Source organism: Protopterus annectens, chromosome 10.part0, assembly GCF_019279795.1.
Source record: "Protopterus annectens isolate FY-2018-M chromosome 10.part0, PAN1.0, whole genome shotgun sequence".
In the NCBI taxonomy this organism is placed as follows: Eukaryota; Metazoa; Chordata; order Ceratodontiformes; family Protopteridae; genus Protopterus; species Protopterus annectens.
In genome coordinates, this window is record NC_056744.1 from 1,765,843,629 (window position 1) to 1,765,857,025 (window position 13,397).

A 13,397-nucleotide genomic window follows, 5' to 3' on the forward strand; every position below is an offset into this window, starting at 1 on the left:
TTATTTATTTTTGAAATTGTACTATTCTGCACCAAATTAAATCTCAAAAGTGCTACATGCCAACAGCCATGCTAATGATTGTGACAATCTTCTACCAGATTGGATTAAAATGCTAGTTTTGAAACACCTGGGATAAAGAACACTGTGTATTCTTACTGAGTTAGTCTGACAGCTGTGTACTTATCTGGGCACTTACTAGCATTCATAGTAAGACTTGACTTGGGTTGCACTCTAGAGGGAGTGGAAAAAGAACCTAACCATTTGTAGGCCTCTGATTGCTGTCAAACCTGAAAGTATGTTAGTTTGCTGTTGGCCGGTGGGCTTGTTTGAATATTTTTACCTTTTCTGCATTGTTGTATGTTGTTTGTTTTTGTGAAGCATTGTACTCATTTGCTCAGAGCTGCTACACACTAAGCTATCACGCTACTGGCAGTGACAACTTCCCCCTGTTCTGACTAAAATACTAGCACTGAAACACTGGACTTAGGTGCATTTTGCACTCTTAAGAGTTACTGTGGTAGCTGTGTAATTGCTTGGTACTTATTAGTAATCTAACTGAGATTTACCTTTGTATGTACTCCAGTGAGAACAAAGAAAGACCCTAGCCATTTGTAGATCTCTCATTGCTGTGAAACTTTGAATTATGCTACTTCACTATTGGCCAGTAGACTCATTTGAATCTTTGTAGCTGTTCCTCTTATTATATGCTACCCATGTTTGTGCAAACTACTCATCACACCATCACGTTTAAACGTGCACTGTACAGACACAGGCACTTAGAACTTTAACTTTCTCTGTATCACCTACTCCACAAATTCCTAGTATACTTAACGGTTAATAGTTGCAAAATGAGGCACATTGTTTTCCATGTGTAAACCTAGACTTTTTATTTTAGACAGCACTCTAGTAAATCAACTGTTAACCTCTTATGCAATACTTCCCCTTCATTCCCCATTAATGAGCAACTTGAACCATGGATCTACACTTTCCAACCATCTCTGTAGCCAGCTTCACTGAAATGGGCATCTTAAGAGACTGTATTAATTGTCTCATGTTTATTGAAAAGCACCCACTACTTTAAAGCAAAGCTCTCACATGTAGACACTAATATATATATATATATATATATATATATATATATATATATATATATATATATATATATATAAACAACAAAAAGGTTACTAGTACCACAAAATACCACACTAAACCAGACACGCGCACAGTATAGAATAAACACATAGATGTACATATGTTGAGGTTCTTTAAAGTAACCTACCTAAACCACAAAGGCCTTCTAAATGTAACTCAACAAGGAAGCGCCATCAGCAACCTACCAAACACAAAATATAGGCCGTGCCCATAATGAAACATACATCCAAGAGTCGCATTGTCTTGGGTTAAAGCCCTACAAGGCCAGCATCCACGCAATCTTAATATAGTTCTAGAATTCTTTATAGTCACCACTCATCAGCCTGTGCAAGGAGAGGGTCCAAGTCATTTGCTTATGCACCACAGGTATGCGTATAACATGGTCACAGTGCATGTGGGTGTAAGTGACTTGATGAAGAGAGATGTGATGGAGCTCCCAGAATATGTGAGTGAGGCAGGTATAAATATAGCCCTGAGCAGCATTCTGCCATCACCAAGAATGATACTGCAACAGGGGCAGATGATTAGTGACTTCAACAATTGACTTGGTCTCTAGTGTTATTCAAAGGGTGTGCAATATACTTCAGCCTGGGAGGAGATGGTAGACAGTCCTAACTGCTTTGCCAAAGATGGACTTCACCTATTTTCCCAAGGCTAAATCCTCGTCCTGCCCCACACTGCCATTTGTTAGGCAATACCTGTCTCTTAAAGCTTCCACTATAATTAAACAGAACCTGGATAAAATAAAGGCATAACTTTTACAAAAAATATATTTCTTGCAGAAATTTCTTGCCATTGGAAAACATCGGTACATGCATTATTGCTGAGATCTGGTTCAATACCAGGTGTTACTGCTCAGTGCTAGGTGTGTAAACAAAAAAACTCCACACCCTTTCTCATTCTGAAGAATGTAGACATCTATACCATGACTGTAACTTGGTTTAAAGCCTTCCACACATTTAGACCAACAACAACACAGACTGAGGCCAAAGGTGGTGGTTTCTTGATCTTCATTAACAACAAACGTACCTTCAGGTTGGTTAAACAGGATTAAATCATAGAGCTCATCTATGTGGAACACACGATAGATAAGGTCCCTTGCCATATTATGCCTAGTTATAGGTCACCATCTATGCCCCTAGAATCTCACAACTCTTACCTAAACCTACTAGATGTACTCACCATTCATCCAAACACCCTATTCATGGGTAACATTACCCCTCCATAGACTGGGAAATTTACACTGCCTCAAACTCACAAGAACAAAACTTCCTGTACTTAAAAAAAAAATCAAGGCCAAAATCAGGAAGAGCAAATCCCTTAAAAACAAAAGCTCTCGTATACAATTAAACAAGAAAATAAGAAGTCTAAGTCCATCAAGGCCATATATGAGGTCAGGATAACCTCACAGACTAAGGGCAATCACTAGGCCTTCTTCAACTATGTCCAGAACCTTAAGAGTAATAACACAGCAGTGTGCTGAACGGTGACATAGCAAATCCACTGGCTGTTAAATTCAGTTCAGACTTAGCCCCCCACCACTCCACCAGGTGAAATCTCCTCCAACATACTACCCCCAATTATTAGCAGGGACCAGCAGCTGGCAGCATATGCTAAAGCCATGAACACTACCTTCATGGGTCCCAAAAAAATACCTGGTTGCTTCCTCTATAGTCTAAATGACCTACAAGGACCACTTGAGACAGTCTTCAACTGCATCCTTGAAACAAGCTATGTTCCAAGTGAATGGCGGTCTGCAACAGACATTCCCCTCCACAAGGGTGGACCATCAACCAACGCAGGGAATTACAGAGCCATCAGTCTAACAAGCTTAATATACAAAGCCATGGGACGAATTTATTATGAAAATGATAAACAAGGACTTTGGCGATCTTCAGACACTGGACCCATCCCAATTTGTCTTTAAGGGAAGGCCACACCTACTAAACATGGTAGACTTGTTTGTGAGGGTCACTAAGGCAATGGACAAGAATAGAACAGTGCGTACTACGTATCTTGACACAGTCAAGGCGTTTGATCCAGTACCCCACTCTGGCGGTATTGACAATCTCTCTGAGCTAGGAATAAATCCCTACATAATGTACGGGATTGCTGGCTGGCTTGCAGACAAGAACCAATAAGTTAGGATTGGTGAGACCACCTCCACCAAGAGATCGATCACCAAAGGAGTATCCCAGGGGTCTGTGATGGGACCACTCCTGTTTTGGCATCTACTTCTCAGAAGTCAAGTCTAACGTTCAAGGCCGCTGGCTTACTAAGTTCACAGATGACTGTAAATTGGAAGCTATTGCAGATTCCTTCCATGCAGCCAACATCTTGCAAGATGGTTTAACACAAACAAATGAGTGGTACAAATGTCATGGCCTAAAACTCCATGCCAAAGAGTGCATTATAATGTCCATTGGGAAACTGTCAACCCATAAGTAAAACACAGCTAAGAGTTAATCCTCTAGTAAGGGATCTGGGAAAGTATATAGACATCAATGTGGCATTTGACCAACGTGTAGCTAAAATATGAAGAAAACCATTCTATGTCACTTAGTTTATGTAAGGGTATGGCATTCAGGTCCAGGGAAGTTATAGTACCACTCTACTCGGCCCTTATCAGATCTATCCGTGAATAAAATGTTCCCTTTGGCATGTATCTAACCAGATACTTGTAAAAGTTAGAACGACCACAAATGTTTCTCACGGAAGCATTCAGGTTATGAATACCCTGTACTACACTGATCACCCAAAGGCTGTGTCTCTATATTCAGTCCCCTAGGGGTTGCGAAAAGGAGATTTTTGCCTGGTTTACAGGATTTCTTCAGGCTCAGCCCTGATGGATCTGTTGCATATGTGCAAAACAAACGGCACCAGAAGAACTAGATCTAGGGATCTTATTTTCATTTGTGACATCCAGAAGCACTAGATCTAGGGATGTTATTTTCATTTGTGACATCCAGAAGCACTAGATCTAGGGATGTTATTTTCATTTGTGACATCCAGAAGCACTAGATCTAGGGATCTTATTTTCATTTGTGACATCCAGAAGCACTAGATCTAGGGATCTTATTTTCATTTGTGACATCCAGAAGCACTAGATCTAGGGATCTTATTTTCATTTGTGACATCCAGAAGCACTAGATCTAGGGATCTTATTTTCATTTGTGACATCCAGAAGCACTAGATCTAGGGATCTTATTTTCATTTGTGACATCCAGAAGCACTAGATCTAGGGATCTTATTTTCATTTGTGACATCCAGAAGCACTAGATCTAGGGATCTTATTTTCATTTGTGACATAAACAGAACATGCTGAAGATACAGATATGTGTCCCAAATGATCCCTCCACTATGGAATAGGCTCCCCATCCATGTAAAACGGAGTTTATCCCTGACCTTATTTAAAAAAAACCTTGACAACTGTATGGGAAATGATAAATTTACCCACAATCTGGCCCCATATCCCAGCTGGGCAAAGGCTGTCAATAAGAAGGGTATCCTAACTCACACCCCCCCCCCTGCAAATGCATAGTTGTCTTGCTACTAACATGCCCTCCTATATAGACACCCGTGATACTCGGGACCCAAATGGCATGGGGTGTGGAGCTAAACTTGGAAAGTCCCTAGTTGTTCTTAGCTTAGTAACAACCTATGAACCAGTGAGAGCACTATATCAGTGCAGGGTTTCAATGCCTGTCACATAGGTTCATAGAATACATTTGTGGGTTATTTTAAACCTAACCAATTACCTCATGTGAGAATCAAACCCTGCACCTTCTGTTTGTAAGGTAAGTACTGTAACCATTATGCCAACTTCCCCCTTGGGAAACTGTCAACCCATAAATAATATACTACACTAGATGAAGGCACTAAAGCTGGTGGTGTCTCAATACTCTTAAAAAGAATTACGTCTAAACTTGTTAGCAAGGTAATGACCTACAGCTCTTCAAAATTCAACAGACTATCAACAAACCTCCTTATATCATAGCCAACTATAATAGCCCCTCTATGTGGCCTTCAGCACATACCTCCTACTAAAATAGTAGTAAGTCCCCATGCTTTAAGCCAGACACCACTATCCTAAGTGACTTCAATTACCACTCCATTAAATAAGAGACTTATCCTCAAACATGTATATCCAGAAATTTCTTGACTTCTTGAATACAAACTCTCTTGACTGACTAGTCCATGCCCTTGCCAGGTGTGATAAAATCCTCAGCTTGGGCCATTGCAGTATGGGACCGCTTTGCTACCTATCAGTTGTCACTTCCTCCCTGTTCAAATTGGACCACAGATCTGTCATATTCACGATAAGCCTGAAGCATCTTCCAGTACTTTGATATTCAGAGATTATGGCAGTGCTAATCTACTAAAACTGAGTCATGATCTGGTAAAATTCAAAATTCCCTTCCAACTTGAGGATTTCACTGTTTATCTGGAATCCTTTACTGCTAAATTCAATTATATATGCTAATAACCACATATGACACAGTTTGCCCCTTCAAAGTAAATAAACTGCCAAAGTTAAAAATAAAATCTATGGTAGAAACCATATATAAACAGAGTCTGAAGTAAATGAAAAAAAAAAAAAACTCATTGCACGCACAAACAAGTTTAACTAGGATGACAAAACCAAGTGGCTTCACTAATTTTAACAGGGAACCCCGGACCCTGATCAAATCAATTAAAGCTTGATATGAGATAAAAATAATGACAAAGCCTTTTTCAACTATGTTGGAACCTCAAAAACAATGCCCAGCAGTGCCCAGAGCTAATAGTAAATATCACATAGTCGGACCCCGAGGACATCGCCAATCTATTAGCAGACTAATCTATCTCAAACATTTCCCCCTTCTTCCCTCCTATATTCCCAGATCACATACCCATATTGACACCCCACCCAAATCTCCCAAGCACAGGTCCTCAAGGCACTATACAAGGCCATGAACAATACTTCTGTGGTGCCAGATAACATATTAGGCTGTCCACTGGCTAGCCTGAAACAGGACTTGTCAGACCACTACAGAGGCTATTTAATATCAGCATCCTACAGACGTTAAGCAGGATGAATGGAGGACAGCAATCATCCCTATACACAAAGGTGGGGCATCAGTGGGCCTGAGTAGACCCATAAACCTGACCAGCCTCAGCTATAAGGCCATGGAAAAGATCATTATGGAATTAAAAAATAGGTGCATAGATAATCTACAGACTCTCTATCCAAGCTAGTTTGGATTCATCAAGGGAAGATGATGCCTACTTAATGTAGTTATCTTCTTCAGGAAGTTTACTGAAGCTCTGAATGAGGATAAATTACTACCACCACATAACTAGACCTTATACACTTGGGTATTATAGCTAAATTATCCCATAAAATTGTAAAATCCTTCTGTAACTCATGGGATAGATAGCTGACTGATATACAGAATCCAGGAAAGTAGGTTGGGTAGATCTTCGTCCTCCAAAAGACCTGCTAGTAGCAGTGTACCCCAAGATTCAGTCCTTGGCCATTCCTGTTTACCATTTTCTTTTAAGCTGCCAAAAGCAAATGTTAAGGGTGTTTGTCTGACCATGTTTGCAAATGACTCTAAACTTGATGCCATCATAAACTCTTGTTGCATTTTTGAGTCATAGCAAGGCATAGTCACAATATTGTATCCTTTGATGAACTGGACTGTAAAAAAAAATATCAGCCATGTGAAAAGCAACCAAGTCAATCTGAAAGGGAAAAAAATGTATAGTTACAATGCAGCAGGCATGCTCTGGTTAGGAAGAAACAGTAGCAAACACAGGAAAACCCGTCTTGCATTTTCCATAACGTGGTGTATACAACAAATTACACTGAGTGAAATATTTCATACGCAGTCAAAACAAGCAGTACTTTTCATGTTGACCACATGTTAACCCCATCTAACTAGGACACTGAAATTTCAGAACAAGAGTATCATGGGAATCCATGTTCAATACAGTCCTTGGTAAAGAAATGAAATACCTTTTGTCACCCATGTCCTTTCAGACAACAGAATTCCACTTGAGACTTGGTGTCAAAAGAAGCTTCAACTGTTTATCGCTGACCTCAGATCGGCATTAGGATTCCCTGTGCTGGTTATTAAATGTAGAGAGAGGTAATTGACTCCTTACAATATTAGCAAGATATTTTGATGAACTCATAAACTAAACATACACCATTTCAATCTCTGCTGCAGAAACTGCAGTTGGCATTGGGGTATGTTATCACTGAAGAGAAAACCATGCTTGAAAAATCCGAGTGGATGTGTCACAGCATTCTGAATCAGTGTTATAATGTACAAGAATAAAGTTCTGGCTGTAACTAAGACATCTGGACATCTATTAGTGTCTGTGATACTGAAGGAGCTATCGGGCTGGTAGAGGAGTGAAAGTACTATGCTGACTCACCTCTCAAAGGGGGAGGGGGTGACTATCCGGGATGTGCACTTCATACGAATTTTTCAGGAGAGACTGGAAAATCTGTAAGGGCATCTGTTCCAAAGGGAAGTGGGTTTTATGGGGGATGTGTCACTTGTTGAAGCAAATGACAAACCCAAACTATTCCCAAGGCATATCCAACCCCAGGAACTCTCCTTTGAATGGACAAGAACATAAGGCTTAGTATCATAAAGTCCCATGATGGCAGCCTAGCTCAATGTACCATGGTTGGCTCTTGACCAGTAGGGAACAGATGGGCACTGTTGTGATTAACTAGATAGTCAGCAGGTATGGAAGCCCCGCCCCAAAAAAATTACAAGTTTTAATGCCCATGTTAAAATAACCATCGATGTTTAAAAACTAAGGGTTTTCTTTGTGGATTTTAACTTTATACCCACCCTTTACAGAAAATGTTTGTGTTCCTGACTGTCTTGGTGTGAGTATTCCACTAAGTATATCTGTCTGTATTTAAAGGTATGTACATATTTATTTTCATATGTGTGTGTGTGTGTGTGTGTGTGTGTGTGTGTGTGTGTCACACATTCTGTGGCTTCAAACCCCCACAGGCACTGATTGTGGTATAGTACATTCTCAGACAATGGTCCCATTTCATTCTCACTCAGAGGCACATAGGGTCAATAGAGATTAAGGATCATGCCCAAAAGAGAAGGCAAGAGAAAAGGGTAGGCAAACATCACAAATATCCTTCAGCACACTTCCACAGATCTTGTCTCTGTGTCTTCCTTTTTCTGTTCTGGACTGTCTGCTATTTAGCTGGTAGAAGAACAGTTTTGTGGGGTACCAGTATTTGTTGCAGTTCTCCCTCACTTACCATCTATCTCCTTTGACAAATGCTTGTCACTACCCCTAGATTTTGGGTAAAAGTCATTTCACCTTTATACAGGAAGTGAAATTTGTAAGCCGCGGTGGTGCAGCAGTAGCGTTGTCGCCTCACAGCAAGAGGGTCTCCCGTTCGATTCTCGGCTGGAGCGCCTTCTGTGTGGAGTGGCGTTCGAAAGACATGCGTAGGACGTGCCTTCACTGAAGGTTGGGCATTGAGCTGGCACCTTGGCACCATAAAAATCTACTGCCAGTCATTAGCAGACCGGAGTTCCTCTGTGGCGACCCCTAACCAGAAAAGCCGAAAGAAGAACAACCACAACAAGAGGTGAAATTTGATGGGATACACACAAGAGGCAAGTCACACAATTTTGCATGAGAAATCACAGGAGAGAAATTAATTTTTATGTTTTTGTGATAGTCAATTAATAGTCATCATCAATTCAGATCATCCTGCTTTTATGCTGGAGGAGCTGCCTTAACCACACATAATGTAAAGCCAGCATTTTGCCCTTGAATGATAAAAAACTTAATACTGTGTTAGCAGGGGAGATGGGCCTGGCTGGTTTGGAAATAAGAGCCCTGAGCAACACTGATTATGCTCCGATATTTTATTTTTTATTTATTTTTTTATTTAACATTTGTTGACCGGGAATGTCCGACTAGGTTCCACAGATCCTGTTTTCAGTGGAGGCCCGGGGAGAAATGCTCCAGAATATTCAGAAAAAGAAACCAGTTAAGTGCCAGAATGACAAGTGACTTGACCTTAACAAATGTTAAGCAACCCCTATGGAAGTTATTAAGGTTTGGTCCCGCACTAGGCAGTAAAATCTGCCTGTACTGACTAGCAAATGACAGCAGCAGAAAAAGAAAAAAAAGTTTCTGCCTCTCGTCCGTTCCAGTAACATGTCACTAAGTTCCTGTAATGATCAACTTCAGTGTGTTATTTAGTGGCTTCAGTCCTTAGTGGTTTGCCAGAAAAAAATCACAGATTTTATGAAGAACAAACCAAAATAAGAAGCAATAGTCTGGATATTCTGTGAAAATATGGACAGTGGAGAGGCATTTAAAGCAAGTGTAAACATGACATACGGCATTACACTGCCTTTCTGACAGCATCCATTAAGTGTTATGGCTCTGAAAGCCAACAAAACCTTTGCAAGTTTCCCCATAACTAGTAGTACGTGGAGCAGTTAAAGCTCCATGTACTACAAAGAATTATGATCATCTCAGAATGCGGTGGTGGTGCTGCGGTAGCATTGTCGCTTCACAGTAAGACATTGTCCTGTTCGATTCTCAGCTAGAGCTTCGTTTGTGTGGAGACGTGCATGAATGGGTGTACCTTCGTTGAAGGTTGTGCGTCAGGGCTGGCAACTCGGCACATAAAAATCTACTGCCAATCATTAGCGGACCGGAGTTCCACTGTGGCGACCCCTAACCGGGAAAAGCTGAAAGACGCAACAACGACATCGATCATAGCCCTCAACTGTGTTCTCATCACAGATGCCAAAATTCACCTCCCGTGCTTCACTCTCAAGGAGAATTTCTTGGCATCCATGTCTCAAACATGTAATAAGCAGGTTATGATCAGTGAACCAGTCGTAATCCTCTATGTTAAGTATTCTCTGGCAGAACAGTACAGGAAGCCACAGTTTCCAGGAAGTGTATGTTTACCTGCTTTCCTTCCCCTCCTGGAGGCCAGAGAATCACAAATTGTTCTTGTGGTATTGGTCCTAATGTTTAGTCTCTCACCAGCATCAGACATGTTAGATTCCAAGTCTCGTATATTGGAAGAATTAAATAGTGCTATTTTTGTAGATGTGTACCGCTGCTTGCTAAATTTTTACAGTGCGTTTCCAGCATTTTTTTATCTAAATTACATACAGCTACAGTTAATGTGGCCAGTTGCACTTTCCAGGACTCAGCAGCCATAAGTGATGTGTTTGAAGGTTACACAGGTTTGAAGGTGTTAGTTCCTCCCGTTTTGCCAACCATGACTGATGAAAGTTTCAAGTAAGCGTTTATTCTCTTAGAATTCTTCTTCAGGAAGGAGGGCTGATGTATTTCCTTCCTTGCCAACTCAGGGGTCAATAACAGCAATGAGATAACAAAGACATAATGGTCCAGAGGGCGACTAATTAAGTTTACTTTTCCACCTCCACAAATCCAGTTTTTAGCTTTTCCCTTCATCCCTCTCTCATCACTTCTTTCATACCAACCATCACAGTTGACTTGCTTGCTTTTGTGACTCTTACCAATTGCATGTACCTGAAGTTTTACAAAATGCATTACAATTCTGTATGACAGCTACAGTTTGTGTTCTCTATATATCACACCATTTAAAGTATTCAAAAATGCTTTTCTCTTATGTAAAGCACTAAATACTGCCAGTGTTTTTTTATGCTTACCTGCTTTCACAGAATGTGGCTAAAATGGCTAGCTATGTCCCTGCATGGTAAAACTCTAAAGTAATTAATAGTGTGGCAGATTGCCTGAACTGTTTGCTCTGACCTCATAGCAATGTTTGTGTATTTTGCATAGTATCTTCTGTATGTGGAGATGTTTTAAATAAACCAAGTTATTGTATTAGAATACATATTCTTTTGTAGCTTTGCTCCCTAGGTATCTACCGAATATAATCCAAAAAACTAGTTGGAAAACCCAGTTAACAAAACATAAATAAAACTAACGACAGTAATAATACATGTAGTCTATCTGGTGCTCATTCTTAGAACAAGGAAAGAATGGTGCATATATATTTTTTTAGATCAGGACATGTTATGAACAAACACTAGTAAATATGCTTGGGATAGCTTCTTCTCTGGGATTCAGTGTTATGTTTTATTTTACAGAGCCTGAAATTTAAGGAAAAAAATATAAATCCAAAGGACATTGCCAAAAAGATTGTCCAAAATCTTCCTGAAAACAGTTTGATTGAGAAGGCAGAAATTGTATCACAAGGTATTGTTACTTACTGTTGAGAATGTATTGAACCTTTTATACGGACTGTCAGATGACTGGTGATTAAGCATTACAATGGGAAGATTACCTAACTGTAAATAGAGTTACAGCATAAATATGCCAACAAGGCATTTCATTTCTTCTTCTCTTGTTTATGTACTCTGAGTAGAATTCCTGTGTTTTCTGAATGCAGCTTGCATGTGCTCTTTATCCAAATGTGAACTTTAGAAACCTCTAGCACTTGCAGCTGAAAGCATTCAGTGGTGGTTGTTTGAATCTTGCAGACATCATAGCAATCAGTCATAGTAGGAAGTACAAGGTTACTGAGTCATGTGATCATTACAGGATGCCAGCTCCCACCTTAGACTGTGCTTCCCCTCTCAGGGAGGTCTAGGCTAGTCAAGTCCTTGATAAAGTTATGAACACCCATTCAATTACCAGGTCCTGTTTAAAGGAAGACAGGGTATCACACTGCTTTATCTGCTGGTGAAGTCTCTTCTGGAGGTGAGAGAGACCCTGAATAATGAGTCTCTCTCTCCACTTTGTCTTATTGATCTGATGAAGCAGGTTTAGATCCCTTGTTCTGGTATTTGTGGGACTGATTGATTTGTGAAGGTACAAGAGATCCTGGACTACATCAAAGGTAAGGCACATGTCTCCTCTGAGGAGGCTATAAAGCATTGGAAAAGACTGACAGTGCTTCTAGTCTTTTCTGGTAGCTTAGGGATTTTTAAGCCCATCATCTTCTTTGCTAGGAACTTCTGGTGTCTTTCCAGTTCTTTGGTATGTTTGGTGAGGTACATCCCAAAGGGATGTTGTATTTTATAATTGGTCTGATTAGTGCTGAACACAAGGGGGTAATAGCACCTTTGGATCCGGGTGATATTCCCTTGTCATTCAGCCATGCCATGTAGAAGGATTTCCTGACAACTGTTGTTACTTTGAGATCAGAGCAGAGGGAATTATCAACCCAATTTCCACAGTTTCTAAGTACATTTTCATTTTCAAACCAATGCCATTTTCACTCACCCAAGTATTTATAAGTGTAAGTTCCTGCTGGAGGTTCTCTGGTTCAGAAAGGGATTCGATATTTATACCCAGTTTGCAATCATTCACAGACTTAGTTAAACACAGAGCTTGTTTTAGTCTGTAGGTCAGAGAAGTAAATAGTGAAGAAAACTGGTGCCAACACTGATCCCCGAGGGATACCACTGGTCACCTTCCCATTGTCTGATGCTGCCCTTGCCACAGGCACCATGTGGGTGCTCTGTCATTTAGCCAGTTACCCATCTTACAACATACTGTCTGTGGAATGCATTTAGTTTATTAATTATGCTAGCATGGGTGATGTCAAATGCCTTGGCCAAATCAAGTTGGGCTGTGTGTACAGTGTGACCACTGTCAACAGCTTGTGTTACTCTTTTGAATAATTTACCAGGTTCTTTTGACAGGATCTACCTATTACAAAACTAAACTACAGTCTAGCTAGCCTGATGAGACTTTTAATCTAAGATGCTATTCCACACACTTCCACTCATCTTCTTCCACATGCAGGCCCCTCAGACTGCCATCTACATCCCCTGCCATTTCTCTTTCTCCACTAGCATACCCCTAACTTCTATTTGTTTTTTTTTTTTCTCTTTTTTTTCAGCATCTTAGCCCCTCTTCATGCTGACATACAGAACTACCTTCAACCAACTGTGATACAAGCAAAAATAATAACTATTCCCTGCATCGAGATGACTGCCCTGCCAGCCTTGCAATTGTTGTATGTACTCTGAGCAATGTGCTCTTATATTTAAACTGCATTTGTTTAACTCACCTCTTCAATATTAATTTAAACTTACCTTGCTGGTCTGCTGAGGCATGCACATAGGACACAGGTGCTCTAATACCAAACCACCTGCTTTTATATCACACCTGCCCCACAAACTCTACTGTTTACTACTAGGCTATCCCAATGATGCATTCTAACCTGTGCTCAGCCC

General features: G+C 40.4%; 1 protein-coding gene across 2 annotated transcripts in view; it reads left to right on the forward strand.

Annotated features, from left to right (window-relative positions):
• The window catches only part of LOC122814000 (arginine--tRNA ligase, cytoplasmic-like), a 641,564-nt gene that overhangs the window by 373,320 nt on the left and 254,847 nt on the right, over positions 1-13,397 (forward strand). For both annotated transcript variants that reach the window (XM_044086583.1, XM_044086582.1), the window contains exon 3: positions 11,301-11,409. In XM_044086583.1, coding sequence (XP_043942518.1) covers positions 11,301-11,409 — 109 coding nt within the window. The remainder of the gene's footprint in view (positions 1-11,300; positions 11,410-13,397) is intronic.